This window comes from Asparagus officinalis, chromosome 6, assembly GCF_001876935.1.
Source record: "Asparagus officinalis chromosome 6, Aspof.V1, whole genome shotgun sequence".
Taxonomy (NCBI): Eukaryota; Viridiplantae; Streptophyta; class Magnoliopsida; order Asparagales; family Asparagaceae; genus Asparagus; species Asparagus officinalis.
The window spans coordinates 68,293,989-68,318,226 of record NC_033799.1 but is presented as its reverse complement, the minus strand read 5'-3'; the positions used below and the strand labels follow the sequence as shown (position 1 = coordinate 68,318,226).

General features: G+C 37.0%; 1 protein-coding gene across 2 annotated transcripts in view; it reads left to right on the top strand.

Moving 5' to 3' along the window:
- LOC109846378 (MADS-box transcription factor 23-like) overlaps nt 521-24,238 on the top strand; it is a 41,377-nt gene continuing 17,659 nt past the window's right edge. For both annotated transcript variants that reach the window (XM_020415611.1, XM_020415610.1), the window contains exons 1-2: nt 521-663; nt 748-962. In XM_020415611.1, the coding sequence (XP_020271200.1) occupies nt 781-962 (182 nt within the window). In that variant the 5' untranslated portion in view covers nt 521-663; nt 748-780. The remainder of the gene's footprint in view (nt 664-747; nt 963-24,238) is intronic.

The following is a 24,238-nucleotide window of genomic DNA, read 5'->3' as shown; positions in this document are numbered from 1 at the left end:
TCACCGACAGCTAATTTCTATCGAGAAATCTTTTTTTTTTTTTTTTTGCTAGATAATTTTTTTCTCCCTCAATAACCTCCCAAAATTTTTGAATCTGCATCTAACCTATCATAATACGGCAAAAGAGACTACACTTTTGTGAAATTGACCCTTTAAAAAGCCTCATTTTTTTCCTATCAACGCTCCATCTATGATTTTGAATAAGTTTAAGGGTTTAGGGGTATATCCTATTGATAATTTGAGAGATCAGGGAGATATCCTATTGATAATTTAGCCTTTAGCCTTTGAAACTATTTAAAAATAATATCCAAGAAAACTTAAAAACGAAATTAGTATATGCTTTCCTCACATGAGGAGAAAGGTTAATAAATAAGAATAACCCCAGTACGTACTAAAAATGGAATCCAATCACCTGAAAAGGAGGAACATGCGTCAGCGATCTAGCAGTCGGAGGCAGTTGAATGACAAAACCTCGGCAAGTACCTTTAAACAACAAGTGGGAAACGTGCTCTTCCTTTATCAAATTAGGGCATCCAAACTCAAAAAAGGAAAATAAAGAGGGCTCGCTAGAACAATATCTAATTTAACAAAATATCCCCATTTCTAAGTTTGAGATCTGAGAGAGAGAGAGAGAGACGCCACCAACCAAGAAGCCAGTCTCAGGTGCTGCTATTATCTCCTCCATCTCCTACTCTAATTTGTTTCCCTAGATCTGATGCAGCTAGCTCATGTATTAGTTGTTTATAGGATTCTTGATCGATTAATCGACATTCGATTAGCATGGGGAGGGGAAAGATTGTTATCCGAAGGATCGACAACTCGACGAGCAGACAAGTGACCTTCTCAAAGAGGAGGAATGGGCTGCTGAAGAAGGCTAAGGAGCTGGCGATTCTTTGTGACGCTGAGGTTGGGCTCGTGATCTTCTCTAGCACCGGCAGGCTCTATGATTTCGCTAGCACCAGGTTATGTTATGACAGCCGCCACCCTTTTTCTATCGTTTGCCGTCGCTTCTTTCGTATTTATTTTATTGCTCAAAGGAAGTATAGACATACTGTTTTTGTGTTCCATGCATTAATGAACATCACATCTTCAAATATATGTTCGTTCCCTGGTTTCTCGTTACTATATATGTTTGCTGAAGTAGCTAGGATTTATTTCAGTAGGGACTTGCAGAAAGAGAGAGAGAGTTCCTTTGACTGGATCAGTATTCATATTTTAACAGCATGTAAGCAAGCTGCTCTTTGTTGACAGGAAACCGAGGAAGCATATGTAACAAGTGAAAAAGCAAAGGCCTGGTTGGAAGGCAACGCAGTGACAGTCTTGAGTTAAGAGAGGGGAAAAAGAAAAAAAAAAAGAAGATGTATTGGACTAGTGGGTTTACTAATTAACATAAAAGTGTGGAAAAGAGAAGAGAGATCATATTGGAAGAAGGCCACAAATGTTTGTGTCGATGGAGATTACTTGTGGGAAACTACATATTTTATAATATTTCATATAATTAATGATGGCTTTCTCTAGGGGAGATATTTTAGGTAACTTCACCCTTCACATTCTTCACACTAACCATGATTTAATGGCTTTAGTAGTTTTAGGAATATTTCACGACATCACAAGATACGCGGCATGTGTCTTGTGATATCTTTTACCCCCTCCTACATATGCTGGATTGCAAGCGAGGGGTTGCACAGTGGCGATTGAGCGCGGGTGGAAGAAGGTTGAACCGTTCCCTTGTTAGACCTTTTGTGTAAAAATATCTGCAAGTTGCAGATCAAAAGGGGCATAATGAGCATGGTGAGCACAACAAGCAAGTAATCCCCAAATGAAGTGGTGATCAATCTCCATGTGGCAGGACCCGACATAAAAGATCAGATTGATTGCCACACGAACTGCTGAAACGTTATACCAGTCAACCTTTGTGGGGAGTGTGAAGTGAGACTTAAATCTCTAAACAAATAGCATAACAAATGAAGCTCGATCGGCGGAAGCAGTATAGAAAGAGATAAATATTAAGACACAGCGGCCCATCTTAGGCTTACCATATTTCTTTGAATCTTAATTTGGAGTCCTCACAAGCATGTTTGATCCAAGAAAAGTATAAGCTCTGATGATTGATGATCTATCATACGAGAATCAGCAGCCTAATGTGCATCAAATGAATTTAGAAGAGTACTGTTGATGGATGGGTAAAAAGAAAGACCATGACAATATCTCAGTGATGTATCAGAGGATTCTTTTTTGCTCCCTAGAGAGGTGTAGTCCGAATATTTTGCATGATGACAGACTTATCTTACAGCAAAGACAATAAATCGGTTGTAGACGCGAATATAATTCATGTATTAACAAATCAAACAATGATAATTCAAAAGATTAATACACCATCGCAAACATGCATGTTACACTTAACTACTCAAGCACAATTCAAATAGTTATGTATGTACATTTATAACAACTGAAATAAGAAGACACATAAACTCTTACCTCTTTGTGTCTAATTCTGTCACTTGCTTCTTAATAAAATGCAACTTGTTTAGGGCCGTACCATACATAAATCAACGTAAAACTTGTTGCGCGCAGCGGAAATTTCGGCAGCACTTCGGCAGCACAACAAGAGAGTCAGATCGCAATAAGAATTCTCGTCTCACCAAGGAGACAAGAATCTGAAGCGGATATCTCAACCAAGTGAGATATCGGCTCTTCCTCTCATCAGTTCTAGGACTGACCTGTCGAGGGATCCTAAAAGCTATTACAAATCACACAAAAGCAGTACAACCAATTTTACGTGGTTCGGCAAATTGCCTACGTTCACGGGGCAAGGAGGGGGGAGATCTACTAATAAAGGGAGAGAATACAACTAGGGTTTACAATCACTCAATCTAAACCCTCAAACAAACTCTCCTTGCTACTCTATGCCCTAGAAACAAATAGTATATATATAGGCTTGTATAGGCTATTGGGTGGGCCTTTCACTTTGTCCGCTGGACAAAACCAACCAAGGCCTTTCACGTTGTCCGCTGAACTAATCACATGGTCCCCACCTTCACGTGTTCACAATTCTCCACCTCGGTGAAGTTTTTCCAAAACTGAGCCGACACCAAAGCAACCAAATGTCTCACTTATTGTGACCAGTACGAACTCAATCCGCAACAAGTCGAGAACCCGAACGAGAGTCCAAACAATCTCACCCCCATCAAAATCAACTAATCCAAACCGGCTGCATCTGAAAGACTGCCTACGTATCCTCTTGCCCAAGGAATCAAGCCGAACGTAGTTCATCCAAATGGCCACCAACGGCCTCAACAATCACGAATATGCAACAAGTTTCGACAATGAATAAACTTGTTGCTCGGAACCACCTTAGTGAGCATATCTACCGGATTATCCTTCGTGTGGACTTTCATAATCTCCACATCACCATCTTCAAGAACATCTCGAACGAAGTGATAACGAACATCAATGTGCTTCGTCCGCGCATGAAAAACCTGATTCTTCACCAAATAGATAGCACTCATGCTATCACAATAAATAGTGACGGACCTTTACGATATACCAAGTTCCTCCAAAAGTCCTCGAAGCCAAATAGCCTCCTTCACAGCCTCCGTAACTGCCGTATACTCTGCCTCCGTCGTAGACAAAGCCACCGTCGACTATAAGGTGCATCTCCAACACACCGGCGCACGGGTCAAAGTGAACACATACCCCGTCGTAGACCGGCGCTTATCCAAATCTCCGGCATAATCCGAATCAACATAGCCAATGCATAGCTGCCCACCTTTAGTGTCCCGCTCATAAACCAAACCAACATTGAGCGTACCTCGAATGTACCTCAAAATCCATTTCACAACGTCCCAATAACCCACTCCTGGATCGTGCATGTATCTCGATACCATGCTCACCGCCTGTGACAAATCTGGCCTCGTACATACCATTGCGTACATCAAGCTCCCAACCGCACTCGCATATGGAGTCTTCGACATCAACTCACGATCATAGCTGCCCACCTGTAGTGTCCCGTTCATAAACTAAACCAACATTGAGTGTACCTCGAATGTACCTCAAAATCCATTTCACGGCGTCCCAATGACCCACTCCTGGATCGTGCATGTATCTCGATACCATGCTTACCGCCTGTGACAAATCTGGCCTCGTACATACCATTGCGTACATCAAGCTCCCAACCGCACTCGCATATGGAGTCTTCGACATCAACTCACGATCTTCAACTGACTTTGGTGAAAGACCAGCTGAAAGCTTCAAATGGGCTCCCAATGGTACACTAACTGGCTTCGTATCCATGCTAACATGGAATCGCTGTAGGACCTTCTTCAAATAAGCCACCTGTGTTAAACAAATTCTACCATTCTTCTTGTCTCTGTCGATCTCCATTCCTAGAATGCGTTTCGCCTCACCCAAGTCTTTCATCTCAAACTCATTTGAAAGCTGAACTTTCAACTCATCTATGGCCGACCTGGAAATAGAGGCAACCAACATGTCATCGACATAAAGTAACAAATAGATGTACGCACCTCCTTTCAACTTGCGAAAATATACGCAAGGATCAAACTGGCTCCGAGTGTACGAATGACCAAGCATAAAACCATCAAATCGCCTATACCACGGTCGAGGAGACTGTTTCAAACCGTATAGCGATTTCTTCAATCTGCAAACCAACTTATCTTTCCCTGCAGCTCGGAATCCCAATGGCTGAGTCATATATATTTCTTCATCAAGATCACCATGAAGAAATGCCGTCTTCACATCCAACTGATCTAACTCTAAACCATACTGTGCCACCAAAGCTAGCAAAATCCGAATCGAAGAGTGCTTCACCACCGGAGAGAAAACCTCATTATAGTCAATACCTTCCTCTTGTGCATAGCCCTTCGCAACTAACCTAGCTTTGAACCTCAATGGAGTGCCCTCAATGCCCTCCTTCTTCGTGTATACCCATTTGCAACCAATTGCCTTCCGCCCCTTTGGAAGCTCAACCAGCTCTCATGTATCGTTCTTATGAAGAGATTCCATCTCCTCCTGCATAGCTACCTGCCACGAAACAGCTTCCGAACTCTGTTTGGCCTCTCTGAAAGTAGTAGGTATCATCTCATCGATACTCTCCACCGGAAGTGCATACGCAACTGTGTCAGCATACCGTGCTGGCATCTGTATGTTTCTCCTCTGTCTCCTAGCCGCAATAGAATCCTGAACCTGAGCCGTCGGTCCCTGATCCTGCTCATGAGTACCCGTATCCTCCGCATCACCGTCGTGCTCGCCTGACGTCACCTCAGTCGGCACCTGCATGGATACTGTACCATCTGGACAATGTGGAGCTGCATCGATCTCCACCACCTGATATATCTCCTCCGTCGGATCGCTCTCCACCTGATGAGAGCTAGGAAGCTTCAAGATAGAAGCCTCATCAAACGTGACGTCCCTACTCAGCACAATCTTCTTATCAACTGGATCCCAAAGCTTGTATCCCTTGACACCACGCTTGAATCCTACAAATATGGCCTTCCTAGCTCGAGGTTCCAATTTATCAGTTCTAACATGATAATATGCAGGGCACCCGAATACCTTGAGCTGGTCATAGTCATGTGCTGGCTTTCCCGACCACATCTCCATAGGGGTTTTCCCCTCAATCGCAGATGAAGGCAGCCTATTAATGAGGTGGCTCGCATATGTAAGTGCCTCAGCCCAAAAGATCTTCTCCAAACCACTCTGCGACAATAAGCATCGGATCTTCTCCAGTAAAGACCGATTCAACCTCTCTGCCACCCCATTTTGCTGCGGTGTATGACTAACCGTGAAGTGTCTCTCTATGCCCTCGTCTCGACATAGCTGCTGAAAGGGGTCAGAAGTATACTCACCACCGTTGTCGGATCGCAACGTCTTGATCTTTCTCCCAGTCTGCAGTTCTAATCTATTCTTCCACTCCACAAACAAATTTAGGACTTCACTCTTCTTCGTCATGGTGTACACCCAACAACGCCTAGAATAGTCATCAACGAACGTGACGAACCAATGTCGACCACCAAGTGATGCAGTCTTGGTGGGACCCCAAACGTCTGTGTGCACGTAGTCCAGGATGCCCCTCGTCTGATGAATGACAGTCCCGAACTTCACCTTCGTCTTCTTGCCAAGAACACAATGCTCACAGAACTCAATCTTCCCACTCTTGGCTCCCTTCAATAGCCCCTGCTTGCACAATGCCTGCAGTGACTTTTCACCTGTGTGCCCCAATCTATAGTGCCAAAGTCTGCTCATGTCCGCTTCTGAAATAGCCGAAGCAACCTGGCCAATCTCGGTGCTTCCCTTCAGATAATACAAATTCCGATTGCGGACTCCCCTCATCACCACCAATGATCCCTTAGTAACCTTCGCTACAGCGTTTTCGAAAGTCACCTTGAATCCCTTCGCCTCCAAAGCTCCAACTGAGATAAGATTTTTCTTCAGTTGAGGAACAAATCTCACCTCCTTCAACTCACGGACTACTCCATCGTGCATCCTAATCCGTACGGTACCTATCCCACAAACGCCACAGGATTGATCATTTCCCATGACAACAACGCCCCCGTCGACTTTCTCAAAAGATGCAAACCAGTCTCGCCTAGGGGTCACATGAAAGGTAGCGCCGGAATCAAGCATCCAATCTGATGCATCCACATGGTTCACCTCCGGAGTAATCAGTAGAGAAAAGCACGAATCATCGGAATCATCGCCTTTCGCAATGTTCACCTCATTGGCCTTCGGGCCCTTTTTCTTGCTATTCTCCTTCTCTTTGAGCTTCGGGCAGTCTCTCTTCCAATGTCCCTGCTCCTTGCAGAATGCACATTGGTTCTTTGTTAATTGGTGGCGGCCTCTAGACTTTGACCTTCCTCTATTACCACCTTTCGGATATGGGCTTCTACCTCTCGTCGACAAGGCCTCTCCTGAAGTACTATACCGCCTCTTCATATTTAGGTGGCCTCTCGTGGACCATGATGGTCTCTTCCAAATTTTGAGCATTGAGCGCATCCTGTACGTCGCTCATCCACAAACCAAAGTTGATTTTTCCGTCATATTTCATCACACTTATTTTGGTGTTTTGAAAACCAACTTGTATTGTACCCGCCATCGATTTGCTGCTTTCACCTTCTTCTCCCATTGCGAACTAACTCCAAATTGTAGAGAAAGAACAAATTTGATAGAATTAGGAACCACCAAACTAAACCCTAGATCGGATTCCAAATAGATCTCCTATCCACAAGAGGAAAGCAAAATCTCCAACGGCAACTCCTAATGCTATCTCCACCGAAGCTGAGAACTTCAAGAACTAAGCTTCACACAAGAATCTTCCTCCACCAAAAAACCCTAGATCTAAAATCTGGGCTCTGATACCACTTGTTGCGCGCAGCGAAAATTTCGGCAGCACTTCGGCAGCACAACAAGAGAGTCAGATCGCAATAAGAATTCTCGTCTCACCAAGGAGACAAGAATCTGAAGCGGATATCTCAACCAAGTGAGATATCGGCTCTTCCTCTCATCAGTTCTAGGACTGACCTGTCGAGGGATCCTAAAAGCTATTACAAATCACACAAAAACAGTACAATCAATTTTTACGTGGTTCGGCAAATTGCCTACGTCCACGGGGCAAGGAGGGGGGAGATCTACTAATAGAGGGAGAGATTACAACTAGGGTTTACAATCACTCACAACCTAAACCCTCAAACAATTACTCAAATCCCTCACACAAATACTCTCTCAAAGGGATACACAAAACCCTTAAAAGGACTACACAAAATCTCCTTAACTGCAGCTACTATTCTTTTTCTTCTTGCTGCAGTCGCCAAACAATTCCGCGTGCACAGTGCGGACAGCCGAAACTTTTTCTCCGGAAGAACTCCTCACACACTTTGCTGTAGCCGCCTAGCACCAAAAAGAGATAGCAGCGATTTACAAACCTCCTGCACACGCCGAAAAATAATTCTCCTTGCTCAAAACCCTAGATAAGTACTATGTTGATATATATAGTCTATAGCAGATTCGGGTGGGCCTGGCTATTTCCGAGGTTCATGCGGAAAATCTCTTCACGCGGAGCTGCTGGGTTTCTCTCACGTGGGTGGTCCCCACGTCCACTTCGGTTCACAAAACTCACATATGAATGCACATATACATCCTCACAATATTTGGTCATTATGACATAACAAATCAAATATGTATGCATATATTTTCATTACATTTCAAATTAGAGGGTACACACACGGTCACCATTGACCTGTGGTTAGGTTTTTTGCCAAGGTTATTTGTGATATCTATGAATGCACATACGGTCCTTATTTCCATTTGTTTCACCATTGACCTGTGGTTAGGTTTTTTGCCAAGGTTATTTGTGATATCAATCTTCAAATTATCATGATTTTAACTCACGGTTGTTAAGCATTTTGCTTTACAATCAATATCTCTATGATACTCAAATGTTAGAGTTTTCTTTAGATCCTACTTTAACTTTTGGGTTTTGCAAATAACAGTGTGATGAAGTCAGGACCAAACAATCACGGAAAACATTAAAATATTTATCTTGTTTGGCAATATGCCGGATTTGGATCCTCTCCACTACAAAAAAAATAGTGGAGGGACCACTACATAATCACAACCATTGATTATCTAGTTGATGGTTATGATTTTTTCTTTTAGTGCAAATTAGGAATGAGTGCAATACACGGGGGTATGGTAAGTATTAGATTTAGATTGTATCATAACCGCCTACTAAATAATCAACGCTTGAGATTAAAAGTAGTGGTCTCTCCACTACTTTTTTGTAGTGGAGAGGATCCAAATCCTTCCTTACAAGAGTGATCCCTCCGATTTTTTGTAAATTTTTACTTGAATAATCTCTTTTCTCTTGTAAATCATAACAAGAATACTCTCTTTTTCTCTGTCCTTTGGCCTTCCTCCTTTTGACATAAGGAAATAATCCTTATTTATCAAGTAATTTCATACAAGAATTTTCCAGTAAATCCTAGCTCAAATTTTGACCATATATACAAAGATCTGAAAACTAGAAACCCGACTCTAAATTTGACTGAGTTCAGTTAAACTCGGTTTGCCGAAAAGCAAGCTTAAAATGTTGAATTATGTTTTTGGTCTCAGACATTTCTGACTGGGTCCTATTGGAATACTGTCGTATCCTACCGAATTCTATAGAACATTATGCTGGTGGGTATCATTTGTTGTAGCTCTATGTCCGCGAGAAAGTCCTAGATGGATCCATGTCTAAATCTTATTTTGTTGTATCCTTTCAACTGCAAGCCATATTTCAAAATTGATGGACTAATAATTTATATGATTGGTTCTTTTGTGACACAATTTGATGCTTCCTCAATTTTTTGCACAATGGCTGTTGCAAAATATTGTAATCACACCTTAGTGTTATAGACTAAGTTGTTCAACCAATGAGGTTTTTTTCCTTTACTTGTTTTATTGTCATATATTTTGTTTTTGTAGTAAACAGTAACTACATAAGGAATCACAGATTCTCTTATTCAAACTGTCTAATCACAATAACTAGGAATTTTGTAATCATATTATATATATTCATATTAAAAGATGAATTAACACGTTAGAAAATATTCTAAATACTGAAGTATTTGTTCCGGCTCCATAAATCTTTTTAGATTTATCATGCAATATCAATTGTATGTGCGATATATAATTCGGTAACGCAGATATCCTAAGTTATGCTTCTCATTACATGAATATGCTGGGACAAACTCGGGACCCAATAGAACATGGTCTCAGGAATAGTAGAGTGAAACTAATAAAAAAGAGGAACACACAGATTTACGTGGAAACCCCCTAAATAAATTTGGGGTAAAAACCATGGGCAATGATAGAAGAATCCACTATGAGGTGAAACTTTGAAGTTACAATCTTTCTTTATAAGGAGATAATCTCTCTATTTTTTTTTTCTCTCACTCTTCTATATGAGGAGTTGTTTCTGGGATGAATTTTTCCTTAAAAATTTTGGACCTATTTATAGTGTTAGAAAAAAATACTATGCACTAATAAAATAATATTATTTTACTATGAAACTTTTAAATTTTCAAACTTAGGTAGGGACAGTGCCTAAAATTTGGTTTGTGGGGCCCACCCAATTTTTTCAACAAAGTTAGGCAGCTGATAATCTCCCACTTGAAGATTTGATTGAGTATCAATCATATCTTCACACTATTCTTTCTATCTTGTCATCTTCATGTTGCTCATGTCACTGACAGACCATAAGAGGATCGACACCAAATAAATTTATCAGTATTGACTGCCTTTGTCAAAAAGTCTGCTAGGCTATCTTTTGTATGAATTTTCTACATATCCACTGTTCTTTCTTCCACTTTCTCACGAACGAAGTGGTACTGAACTCGAAAGTGTTTTATCTTTGAATGAAAGGTTGGGTTTCTTGCTAAATGCAAAGCACTCTGACTGTCACAAAATAGAGAAATCTTCTTTTTGTTCATGGCCGAGTTCCTCCAGCATCATCTTCAATCACATCGCCTCTTTACTAGCTTGTGTAGCTGTTACATATTCTGCTTTTATTGTTGAAGTAGCCATAACTGACTACAATTTTGAAACCCAGTTTACAGCTCCACCAGCACGTGCAAACACATAGCATGTGGTGGATGCTATTATCATGATCACCTGCATAATCAGAATCAACATACCCATTGATAATAAAATCTGATCCCCCATAACAAAATATAACATTTGAGGTTCCCTTAATATATCTCAGAACCCTCTTTACAGCATTCCAATGCTTTTTACCAGGATTCGTCATGTATCGACTAACCACTCCCACTACTTGTGTAATATTTGGTCTTGTACAAATCATAGAGAACATTAACATTCCCACTACTAATGCATACGGTACTCGAGACATCTCCATCATATCTTCTTCATTGCTAGAAATCATACTAGAAGATAACTTGAAATTAACAGGAAGTGGGGTAGAAATTGACTTACAATCTTGCACATTAAAGCGTCGCAAGATTTTCTTCAAATAATTATTCTGAGAAAGCCAAATCTTTCTATTAATTCTGTCTTGGTAAATTTGCATCTTTAGAATCTTGTTTGCAGATACTAAATCCTTCATTTCAAATTCTCTAGCTAACTAATCCTTTAATTCTTTGATACGATCTTTGTTGGGGCCTGCAACCAACATGTCGTCAACATACAACAATATGATAACAAAGTTATTTTCACCAAACCTATTGAAATATGCATAATGGTCTGAATTAAGTTTGTTGCATCCAAGGCTCATAATGAATGAATCAAATCTCTTGTACCAACACCTTAACAGCTTCTTTAGACCATACAGAGATTTGTTCAATATGCAAACCAAGTTTTTTTTTTTTTCTTCAAAACGTTCTGGTTGGAGCATATAAATTTCTTCTTCAAGATCTCCATGAAGAAATATTGTTTTCACATCTAGCTGTTCTAGATGTAAATCAAACATAACGCTCATAGTCAGGACTATTCGGACTATTGTAAGTCGAACTGCAGAAGAAAATATTTTATTAAAGTCAATACCTTCTTTCTGAGCATATCCTTTTATTACCAATCTAGCACGATATCGCTCCACTTGATCATCTCCATTTCGCTTGATCTTGTAGACCTATTTATTTCCAATAGCCTTCCTTTCTTGTGGTAGTGACACAAGTACCCAAGTCTTATTCTTATGAAGAGCTTCAATTTCTTCCTGCATTGCTGCCATCAACAAAGATACATATGTGTTATTTATTTCTAGCTTCATGAAAAGTTGATGGCTCTCCATCCTCTGTTAGAAGACAGTATGCAACATTACTCTCCGTAATATACTCCGAGTTCCAAGTCGGTGGTCTTCTCTCACGAGTTGACCTTTGAACTTTTAGAGCCTCAGACTCGACTGGTTCTGATACATCATGCTCCGGTATTGTTTCAGAAGAATTTGGATCATTTTCTACCTAAACAGCTACAGTCTATGAGTCCTTCCTTGAACTGTTTTCTTTCTCTTTATTTTGTAGTTAGTTCTCTATAAAGATAATATCTCTGCTGATGATAACCTTGTGGGCAGTGGGATCACACAAGCGATACCCCTCTACTCCATCAACATACCCCAAGAATATGCATTTTCTAGGTTTTGAATCTAGCTTTGTAATTTCTTGGGCATTGTACATAACGTACACTGGACTTCCAAATATATGGAGGTTAGAATAATCGATTGGATTGCCAGTCCATATCTCCATCGGCGTCTTCAATTATATTGCAGTTGATGAAGATCGATTCACCACATAACAGGCGGTTTTTACTTCTTCCGTCCAAAATATTTTATCAAAATTTATAGTTGCCAACATATAGCTCTTGTTCTTTCTAACAGAGTTCTGTTCATCTGCTCCGCCACTCTATTTTATTAAGGAGTATAAGCAGTACTGATTTATCTTTTGATGCCTTCTTGCTTGCAGAATGCAAGAAATTCACCGTCTGTGTACTCTCCTTCATTATCTGACCTCAAGCACTTGATCTTCTTTTCAGATTCAAGCTCGACTCATGCTTTATAGGCTTTAAAGATTAAGAACGCATCCGCTTTCTTCTTGATAGGATACACCCAACATCTCCTGAAGTAATCATCAATAAAGGACACAAAGTACTTTGCTCCTCCTATGGATGTAACTGGTACTTGCCATATATTAGAATGAACCAGTTCCAGAATAGCATTGCTTTTAGAACTCGATGTATTAAACTTTAGTCAATGCTGCTTATTTGTAACACAATACTCGCAGAAGGGAAGAGCTACCGAATTAAGTCCAGGAAGCAGCTTCTGATCGGAGAGAATCTTCAAGCCTCATTCTGACATGTGGCCTAGTTTGCGATGCCACATCATGGTTTGTTCTTCTCCACGGCTGGTTGATGCCACACATGAATCATCTTCCTGGAGAGTCTCTCCCTTGAGCATGTATAGATTTGCAGCTATATTTTCTCCTTTTATGATAACAAGCGCCTCTCTAACAATCTTCATGATCCCGTTTGTAATATGGGTCTTGCACCTGAGCTCATCTAATTATCCTAAAGACAATAGATTCTTCTTCAGGCCCTTCACATGTCTCATATCTTGAATGATGCGCATTGTACCATCAAACATTTTGATTTTTATAATGCTAATACTAAAAATCTCCAAGGCATGATCATTCCCCATGAATACAGATCCTCCTGAGATAGGTTCGTATTTGTGAAATAATTCTCTCCAGGAGGTCATGTGTTAGGAGGCTGTTGAATCTAGAAGCCAGACATTAACAAATCTATTTCTGCCTTCATCAATAGTGGTTACTTTACTACATAAAATTTTACCATCTAATGTGCTGACAACGCATCCTTAAGATGTTGATTTCTCTGAAGACTTTTTATCACCACTCTTCTTATTGTGCCAACACTCCGATTTGACGTGCCATCTTTTGCCATAGTTGTAGCATTTGATATTCTTCTTACTTCGTGATTTTGATCTACCATAGGTATGACTCCTACTGGAGCCACGTTCCGTTGATCTTCCTCTCATCACCGTTAAGACCTCTGCTTATTGTGAACATGCATGCCTATCTTCCTTGTTCTTGCGCCGATTTTCTTCATCTAGAACATCGGCTGCAACGTCTTCGAAGACTAGACTATTCATGATGACATTGGTTGTTAGGTTAATGATGAGTTGATCATACGAGTCAGGTAGACTCTAAAGTAGAAGTTCTACACATTCATTCAAACCAATTCTATGCCCCAACATTGTGAGTTGGGAGAACAGTGTGTTTAGGGTGTTGATGTGGTCGGTCATCGATGTAGATTCACCATTCTCAGAGTGTAAAGTCTTCTTTTGAAGAAGATTTTGTTGTGCAGGGATTTTACCTCATATAGCTTTGTTAGAGTATCCCAGATCTCCTTTGTTGTTCTCATCTATACTTGTCAGCACCCCGTCTGCTAATACTAAATGAAGATTTATAATAGCATTTACATCCATCTCGTTCCACTTCTTATCATCTATAATGTCGTCCGGTCTTATACTGATGGCTACTAGGCAATTATCTTTTCTCAAGATAGCATTTATCAACTTCCACAGAGAGAAATTACTCCCGTTGAATTTCTTAATCCCAAACTTTGCCGCCATTGCTTCTACCACGAACAACAACTTCTTACTATTTCACGTAAATAGTCACGTAAATAGTAACTGTATTATGAACAGTAACCGTATCAGTAAATAGTACCGTACTTGTGAATAGTGCCATATTATAAACAATATTATACTCGTGAATAATACACACCACCTTCAAAGGGTAAATGATAATCTAACTTATTTTCTGATGTGGAGAATCCACCTTTGATGGCAGCCACAGAGCATACGATAAGTAGATATATGTACCCTAAGCCATACTCTGATACCACTTGTTAGGACGAACTCGGGACCCAATAGAACCGGATCGCAGTAATAGTAGAGTAAAAGTAATAAAAAAGAGGAACACACAGATTTACGTGGAAAACCCCCTAAATAAATTTGGGTTAAAAACCACAGGCAATGATAGAAGAATCCACTATGAGAAGAAACTTTGGAGTTACAATCTCTCTCTACAGTGAGATATTCTCTTTATTTTTTTTCTCACTCTTCTATATGAGGAGTTGTTTCTGGAATGAATTTTTTCTTAATAGTTTTGGACCTATTTATAGTATTTAAAAATACTATGCACTAATAAAATAATATTATTTTATCGTGCAACTATTAATTTTTCAAACTTACGTAGGGACGGTGCCTAAAATTTGGTTTGAGGGGCCCGCCCACTTTTTTTTCAACAAAGTTAGGCTACTGACATAATATATGTACATTTTTTCTTTTTTTCTCATTTACGCATCAATTGCCCCAATATGTACATTTTCTTTTCCTCAATCTAAGGTGATACTATGATAAAAAATAATAATGAGAAACAATAAATCTTCAAATGTTTCACATCCTAAATGCCGATTCAAAGCGTTCTTGATCCAAAAATAAAACTAATTTTACATATCTTTTAATTTTTTGAAATCTTTAAGTCTTAAACCCCCTTTAATACTCTAAATTTTTTGTCTAAAACTCCTTTAAAAAATCCTTTCATCTCAAACTCTTTCAAAAAATTGAGCTTAGGTTTTGACTTATCAATTTTCATTTATTTAGCTATGCAATAAACATCATCATCACGTGAACTACGCAACATAACTATTATTGCGCTTTTAATGACAAACATAACCATGCTCAATCATCAAATTATCAAACTTTAAACATCATTGTCTCAGAGACGCTTCAAAACATATGAAGTTTTCTTTAAACTGAACAGTGAGCCTCTTTACCTTTAATAATTAACTCGTTTACTTGATGTATAGATGCATCCCTGAATCTGCCGCATTTCAAATAATGTTTTCATGGTCTTTGTATTAAACTACCATTCTAAGCAACATGCAGACATTTTTTTTCTTTGTATAAATCAAACACTTGTTGAACTCTGCTTTTAGATTTTGTTGGAGGATTATGGGAGCATGCAAACAAGCACCACATAATGAAGAGTATAAGCACAAACACAACACAAAAAACTTTTACATGATTTACCCAAACATGTCTACATCCACAGTCCCTCAATAGGAATATCCACTATCTTGACAAATCAATACAATTGATACAACCTACACAAGTGATACAAGTTTTGCATGGAAAAAACTCAAAACCCCCCGGACATCTCACATCTCTCAAGAAACTCAAGAACACCGATTACTCAAGAGCTCTAAGAGGCCATCAGCACACCACATCATACAAAGAACCTAAGAACACCAATCATTCAAAAGTTCCGAGAGGATCCTTACTCTCACTTGGAGGATAACCTTCTTAACACTAGCACAATTCTTTTTATAGCCTCCAAATAAGAAGTTGCAGAAATTAACAGTTAATGCATTGTTTTATCTTTCTATGCATGAGTGCTTCAATCTTCAAGCCATCACCTCAAGCACTCTGCATTTCTGAGATTTGGAGAGAATCCTAACAATTCTTCTCTCAACTCAAATCTCCAATACTTCAGTGTGACCCACTGCTGCTAACACCAACCTCTCACCTCTACCAGTCATATTGACTCCGTCGGTTGTTGGTCCTCTATTGGTGTCAGTGAGATGCCCTCGTGATTGCTCTCTATTACTAATAGTTACCGTTGTGATTGCCTCTGTTTCCAACTGCTACCATCGACCTTCAGGACTCACCACCAACATCCACTACAATTGACCACCGTTACTCTGCTATCCGAGCTGTACATGCTCTTTTCTTAATGACAACCATCCCTACATTTCCCCCTCAATGCTCCACTCATTGTCCTAAGCCTCATATGCATTGCCATTCACTATCGCATGCCTTAGTTCTTTCACTCACTGCTAGCCATCTCCACCAGAGCCCACACTCGCACATGTTTACACCCATGAGATATCAACATTCCCCAAGACTGCAACTGCTTCATACAACAAATCCTCCACCTTGAACTTTGGGCAACAACATTGCAAACATCTCATCCATCATGCTTGACAATCTTCTCCCTACGATGTGCTCCATCTTTAAAACAAACATTGACAACCTTAATTCTAGTATCACTATCGGGGAATTATGAGAGCACAAAGACAAGCACCACACAATAAGAAACACAAGCGCGAACACAACAGAAAAAAAATTACGTGTTCAGGACAAACATGCTTACATCTATGGCCCCTCAATAGTATATCAACTATCTCACAAACCAATATAACCAATGCCAACGATATAAATTTTATACGGAAGAAATTTAAAAACCTTTGCGCATTTCACATCTTTCAAGGAACACAAGAATACCGATCACTCAAGAGCCCCAAGAGAGCATCATAACACATCACTCCAAGAAGCCTGAGAATGCCAATCACTAAAAAGTTCCAAGATGATACTCCCTCTCACCTAGAGGATAACCTTCTTGACACTAGGACATTCCGTTTTATAGCCTCCAAATAAGAATTTTAAGAAGCTATCCACAAATGCACTGTTTTATCTTCTCATGCATGAGCCCTACAAATTGCCATTCTTTGCATATTCCAATATTGACTAGCCTTTCAATCTTCCTAGTCAACACCTAAAGCACTATTCATTATTGAGATTTGGAGAGTATTCCGACAGCTTTGCCTTAGAAATAATGCTTTACACATCTCATCATCTCGCTTGCATAACCAAGAACTATAACTTTCTTTGCCCTAAGCTTATCATTATTAATATAGAAATAAGCAGCATGATGTGATGTTTGTAAACATGTCAAGATTGTAAGTGCACAATTAAATTATAGTATAGAAAAATGTTGAATCTCACAAGAAAGCTATTGTAGGAATTAATCGAAAAGCATTCTTAAGTTTTATGTGTGACAATTAGGAGTGATAAATGTGTGATTGTGGATAGATATAATGAGAGTGGTTGTGACTATATGCAAATAAAAACAAAACTAGAGTGAGATGGGAGGAAGAAATATGAAGAAATAAAATCAAGAATCAAATAAAGAAAAATCAAGAATAAAGAAGAAAATTAAGAAAGTAAAAGATGGAGGATTCAATTACAGATATGAAGAATCTAGAATTGAATCCTACTAATCAATGTTAATTATAAATTATAAATCATTCTCTTTTTATTATATTTTACTTTAAATTTATTAAGCATAGACTATCAAACCATTTAAGGAAAGCATAACCTATCCAATTATCATCTAAGTAAAATTAACATTCATGAAAAGAACAACAACTAGATAGTAATTCTAAAATCCCTCCTACCAATTAGTTCTCTAGTTGATTATCCTAAACATAAACATTTTAAGCACAAGAGAGTAATTCACAATTCATAAAAAAATTAAACTAGTTTCATGTAATTTTAAAAGTCTTATAAGAATTAGTTCCACATCTTAGAAAATAAAAGCAAAAAAATAAAATTGAGAGAATGAAAATAAAACTAACTCTAAAGAGAGTTCTAGCCTCTAAGTGAGAGAATGAAAGGAAGAGAATGAACAAAAATAAAAACTAATTCCCAAGAGGGTTCTAGCCTCCTGGCGAATAGTGAAAAAAAATAAAATCTAAACTATGAAAAAAAAATCTATACTACAAAATAATTGTTAATAAATAATGAGATGAAAGTAAATCTACTCTATAATGCATGAAAATAAATTTAATTCAAGAGGGTTCTAGCCCCTTGAATATCTAAAGCAAGAAAATAAATTATTATAATAAAAATAAAAAGAGAAAAGTGAAAATTTATATTTCAATAGGGTTCTAGCCTCTTAAGGAAGATAATTCTTCATCTTCATCTCATCTTCATCTTCATCATCAAACAAGGAGAAGAAAAGAAAAATATAAAGAAGTAAAAAATTATTTTATTAATTGTAATAAAAAAAATTTATTTTAAAAGATCTTCTCAATTAAGAGTAACCCTCCTCTCCAAAATAAGTTTTTACAAAAAAAATTTACTCTCAAACCCTTCAGCCTCTACCCCTATTTAAAGCCTACAACAATAAATGAGAACCCATAGATTTTAGTGGGATATCAAGGATTAAATCGTAGCCATAAAACAATTTCGTTTGTGAATCAATCGGTTGGACGACCGATTGGCCAATCGGCTAGCCGGCTGATTGGTTTGCAACAGATTGGTTTTTTATGATTTTTTGACTCAATTTCTTCATGGATCCTTCAGGTTTGTTGGATCTTCCTTTGTCTTCATATTTGGTCTTCAATAAATGGTAGAAAATTAATGAGTTTGATTATTTTGGGCTTTTATTCATTAATTGTTTATTAACCTATAAATTAAGATAAAACATGTTTATTAGTGATATTTTTATTTAAATAAAATAAATAATCTGAACTTTTGCTAGTCTTCTAGCAAAGAAGGAAAAAAAATCTTTTCATTATACCCACACACCTAAACTTTTGCTAGTCTTCTAGCAAAGAAGGAAAAAAATCTGAACTCACTTTTCTAGGAAACGCGGTTGTATTTAACGCATTCAACAAGCCTTTAAACTCCTAGGTTACTCTAAAGGGCGAGTTATAATTTCATAAGAGTTTGTAGTGAATATACCCATAAAATTAGATTAACTTGCCAAATTAAAGAAGTTAGTTAACAATTAATTTAATTGATATATTTAACCATTCTATTTAAAGCTAGTTTTTACTCAAGAAAACATTTGATGTATAACTATAAGGCAAATCGCTTAGAAAATCTTTTCATTATAGATATACAAAATCAAGTCTAACTTAGATGTTTAATTTAAAAGTTTTAAAAGAAACATGCTAACTCTTTGTTTTAAATAATTTTCAAGTATTTTAATCAAAATTATTTTTTAAGAACACATACAAATATAACTATATATATAAAAACATTGTTAGTATGTTTTTTTAACTCTTTATCCCTTGGTGATTTTGTTATACTTCGTTAGACTTTCTAAGTGACGATTTAACGTGTTTTGAGCCAATGAATCTAAACACGATTGGGCTTAGGTCATTAAGAATACAAAAAATCCTTAGACTTAATTAATTGGTCAACTTAGGCTTAGGCTTAGAAGACAGAATCACATTGAGTTTCAAGAGAGTTTTTATTGGTGCCTATTTTTCACACTCTTCTTTTGCAAAGTTAGTTTTTTAATATATATATATATATATATATATATATATATATGTTAATTAATACTATTAATTTGATTAATAATTGGTTCTCGATATAGCACCAAATTGGTCCCATTAATGACACTAGGCGAGACATATATGTAATACAATTCTATTTTATCCTTAATTGTTATGAATTGGGTTTTGAACAATCCTAAATTGTTTAGTCGAACCTGGTATGCTTTAACTTGTTGTCTTATATATATATATATATATATATATATATATATATACATCTTGAAAAATATTTATATCAAGACATTTTGTATTGTCCTCAATGCAAACTCTATAATGCACAAAATAAAACAGATAAGAAATGAAGCACTTATATTTATTTGATCGATCTAGAACAATGATAAAATAATAAAAATCTATAATTACCTTTGGTATGAGGAGGATGAAGTCAAAATTTTTATCTTCTTTTTTACTTTTTTTACATCTTTTTTTCTTTTTTTTTAAAGAACAAGAAACTCTCAAATGAGAGAAGAATAAATTCTTTTTATTATGAGACAAAAAGTGAAGATGTTGAATAATAGATTGAACATAAAAGGCCCATATTCTACATCACACCCCTACCTTATTGCTGAATATTCTTCCCCGAGTTTTAAAGAAGTCTAAGATGATAAACTAAAAAAGGTGCTTAAACTCTGTATACTCTGAAGGTTTCAATAATTTCTACAACAATTGAAACTAGGTATCAATGGTTTTATGCATTATAAAAACTTCAGATTTGAAGTTAGGTTCCTTATTGATGAAAGTTTGTATGATCACAACTAGTTCTTTAAAAATTTCCTCAAAGCTAGGATTCATAGCTGGGGTATGAAAATTTAGTTGTTGTTTATTTTCTTGGATCCTAAGTTCATCCTCAAATAGTTCTTCAAAACTAAGATTAGATAAACATGTATCTAACACACCTCCTTTATTCTGAAAGACCTGATTTAACCCATCAAGAATCTTTAGGTCATCAACAAAGATTTCCTCAATGCTCTTGTCTAACTCATTCTCTTATTCTAACTCTTCAATTGAACTTTCCTGAATGTAATTTATTTCTAGAGGTTGATTATTTAGTTGGTTCCCTGGATTAAACATGTTGAGATCAGTAGTCAAATTTTCAAAGGATAGCTTCACTTGACTAGTTCTATAGTTGATGAGAGCATTAGAAGTAGCTAAGAACGGTCTTCCTAAGATGACATGTATCTGTCCTTTGGGATTTAAAATGACCTGTATTTTAAGACTATGAAATCCACTGGGAAAATAAAATCTCCAACCTTAATCAGAACATCCTCTATCCCACCCATAAAAACGTTGACAAATCTATCAGCTAACTGTAAAGTGTATCTGGTTGGTTTGAGTTCTCTCACACCTAGTTGCTAGTAGACTAAATAAGAAAGCAAATTGACACTGGTCATTAAGTCTAAAAGTGCTTTATCAACGAAACTATTTCCAATCATATGAGATAGTAGGACAACCTGGATCCTTATGTTTAAAAGGTATGGGCTTTGAGAGTATATCACTGATATTGGCAACAAGGAAGACTTTCTTCGGAACATTTATTCTTCTCTTCTTAGTGCACAAATCTTTTAAAAATTTATGTAAAAAGGAATTTGTTCAATTACATCTAGGAGAGAAATGTTGACCTTAACATGCTTGAAAGTTTATAGGATCTTCTTCTCCTGAGTAGAGTATTTCTTAGGTCTAGGTCTGTCCGGAAATGGAGCAACTTGTTTTAATCTATCAAAATTATTCTCAGATTTGGGATCAGGTTCTTGTTCATTAGAAGGGGTGACTGCTGAATAGAGTTATCAGAAGGAGAGAGAATTTGTTTAAATTCAAGAGTTCAACTTGAAGGCATTCTAACTTGATTATCGACATGTTTTCCTGACTGTAGGGAATGGATTACATTCATTTAAGCTTAGTATTTTGAACTTGATCCCGTGTCCTTATGGTTAGTCACGGGTTGACTCGAAAATGTTTCTTTTTCTCTCTCACTCATGACACTAGCTAGTTAACCAAGTTGAGTTTCTAACCTAGCTATGATTTAGGTGTTGGAATTGAGAATTAATCTGGTTAATTGCATGAATAAATTCAAAGTGTTTGATGTTTGAGTTAACAAGTTGGTGGACTTTGTCGAAGCTTTATTCATGGTCTCCAAACCTTTTACTAAAACATTGAGACATTTATCATGATCAAAACTTGGAGGAATATAATTTACAGATTAATGATGAGGAGACTGATTTGGATGTGGCGGACTTGGTTGTTGAAAATTATTTTGGGAATTGAAACAAACTGTGTTACCCTTAAGAAATTATTGGGTTGAAGTGAGAGTAAAGTTTTAATGTCTAGAGAAGTTTCCCTGATTCCATGTAAAATTTGGGTGATTTCTCCAACCTGGATTGTAGGTTGGAGAAAATAGGTCATTCAAGGGATGTTGGAATGCAGCGTTTACCTGACCTAGTAGTTGATTGTTTCCTAAAAGAGGACATCTTTCTAAAACATGAGTTGGGAAAAGACGGTTATGACAACCTGAGGCAGAATCATGGTTGATTTGAGCTGGAGGTCCTTTCTTAATTTCTAAGGCTTCTAACCTGCGCAGGATTGTAACTTTCTTTGCTTCAGAGGTAATATTTAACTCTAAGGAAAGACACCTAAATTTGGGTTTGGGAACTAATGAAACTATGTCATCATAATGTTCTCACTGTATGGTTTTATCGGATAAACTCTCTAAAAATTCGCAATCTTTATCGGTATATTTCTTCATGAAATCCCCTTGGCACATCGATTCTAAGAAAGTTTTTGAAGAATAATTCAATTCTTTATAGATGATTTAGCATAATCGCCACTTTTCTAGATCATGGTGAGGACATTGGAGAATAATATTAGTAAAACCTGTCAAAATACTTCCAAAATGGCTCTCCCAGGACTATGTTAATGTTCTGAATACTGTTTATCAGCATAACTATTTTGTGAATAGGGAAAAAATTCTTCAGAAAAACGGTAACAAATTCATCCCAAATTGAGATAGAATTTGTGGGTAAGCCATATAGCCATTTCTTGGCTTTATCCTTAAGAGCAAAATGAATAAATCTAAGCTTAATCGCATCCTCAGATAGTTCTCTAATCTTAATCATAAAACAAACTTCCTCACACTCAGAGATAAAGATGTAAGCGTCTTAATTTTATTTTCTAATAATTTTAGAAGCATGTTTATGTAATGCGCTCTAAGCTCCAAATTAGTTTCATTTACCTCGAAAAGCTTAATGTAAGATGGGATTGCATTTCTAGTTGTGTAACACATATATTGAAGAACAGGTGGATTAGCCATTCAAAAGATAGTTCAGCATGAATTAAACGATTGGTGCTATCCCTAACCCTACCAAAATAAATTATTTTTAAAAAATTTTAACTAAAAAAATTCTAAGAAAAAAAATAAGTTTTTTTTTGAGGAAAAAACTAAAAGATCAAAAAGATAATGACAAGAAGGAGAAGGAAAAACTAACTAAAACGAATCAAAAGCAATCACTTTATGTCAATAACTTTAAATTCTAGGGTTAAGCCTAAACTCAACTAGACCAGCTCCTAACAATAAATTTCTTTAGTGAAAAGATTGGAGTTTACTTGGTCAGTTAGCCAGGTAAGCATAGTACTAGAGGGAGATCAAAATTCAATTAATTGCCTCGTTCCTTGCGGAGCGCTTTACGCAACCCCTAAACCTTGCCTTAGACACCAACGAATTCAAGTAAACTTTAACCGGTTCACTTAAGAATTTATTGATCCTTAATGAGCTCGAGTCCTTAGGGGCAACGTCTAATCATTTTTAAAAGGCTTGCGTTTGTGTAGTGAGGAATTAGTGATTTGTGGGTTAAGAAAAAGGGTAATTAAATCCCTCACATTATCTTGATTATGGGGTTTTTACCCTTAAGAATATTTCTAAGTGTGTGCGAAATCAAGATGCTCAAATCACTTGGGTGAATTCCAACTAACTATATACAATGCAACCCTAGAAATTAAAAGCAAATATAAAAGGATGCAAAAAGATTTTTTTTTATTTTTTGATTAGGGTTAACAATCAAATAAATACGAGAAAGAGAGCCCTTATTTAATATTATATCTTGATAATAAATATCCAAGTGAATGCTGAATTTTATTATGGTTGTCAAAAGTAAATTTTTTTTTCTTTTTTTTAGATCCTAATTGTCTCTACTTGTGAGGAACTAACTAAATGGGTGGAATTAAAAGTACTACAAAGAAGAGTTGCCACAAGTAGATCTTTAATTTTTTATCATCAATCGCAAAATGGTTCTTCACAATAAGACACACAAGTTAAAGAATCAAAATAGAAAAATTCTACTTATAAGCACATTCCCCGGTGACGACGCCAAAAACTTGATATGGTGTTTATTAATATGTCAAGATTGCAAGTGCAATTTCAAGTTATAGTATAGAAAAATATCGAATCCCGTGAGGAAAATGTTGTAGGAATTAATCAAAAGTGATTCTTAAGTTGTGTGTGACAATTAGGAGTGATAAATGTGTGATTGTG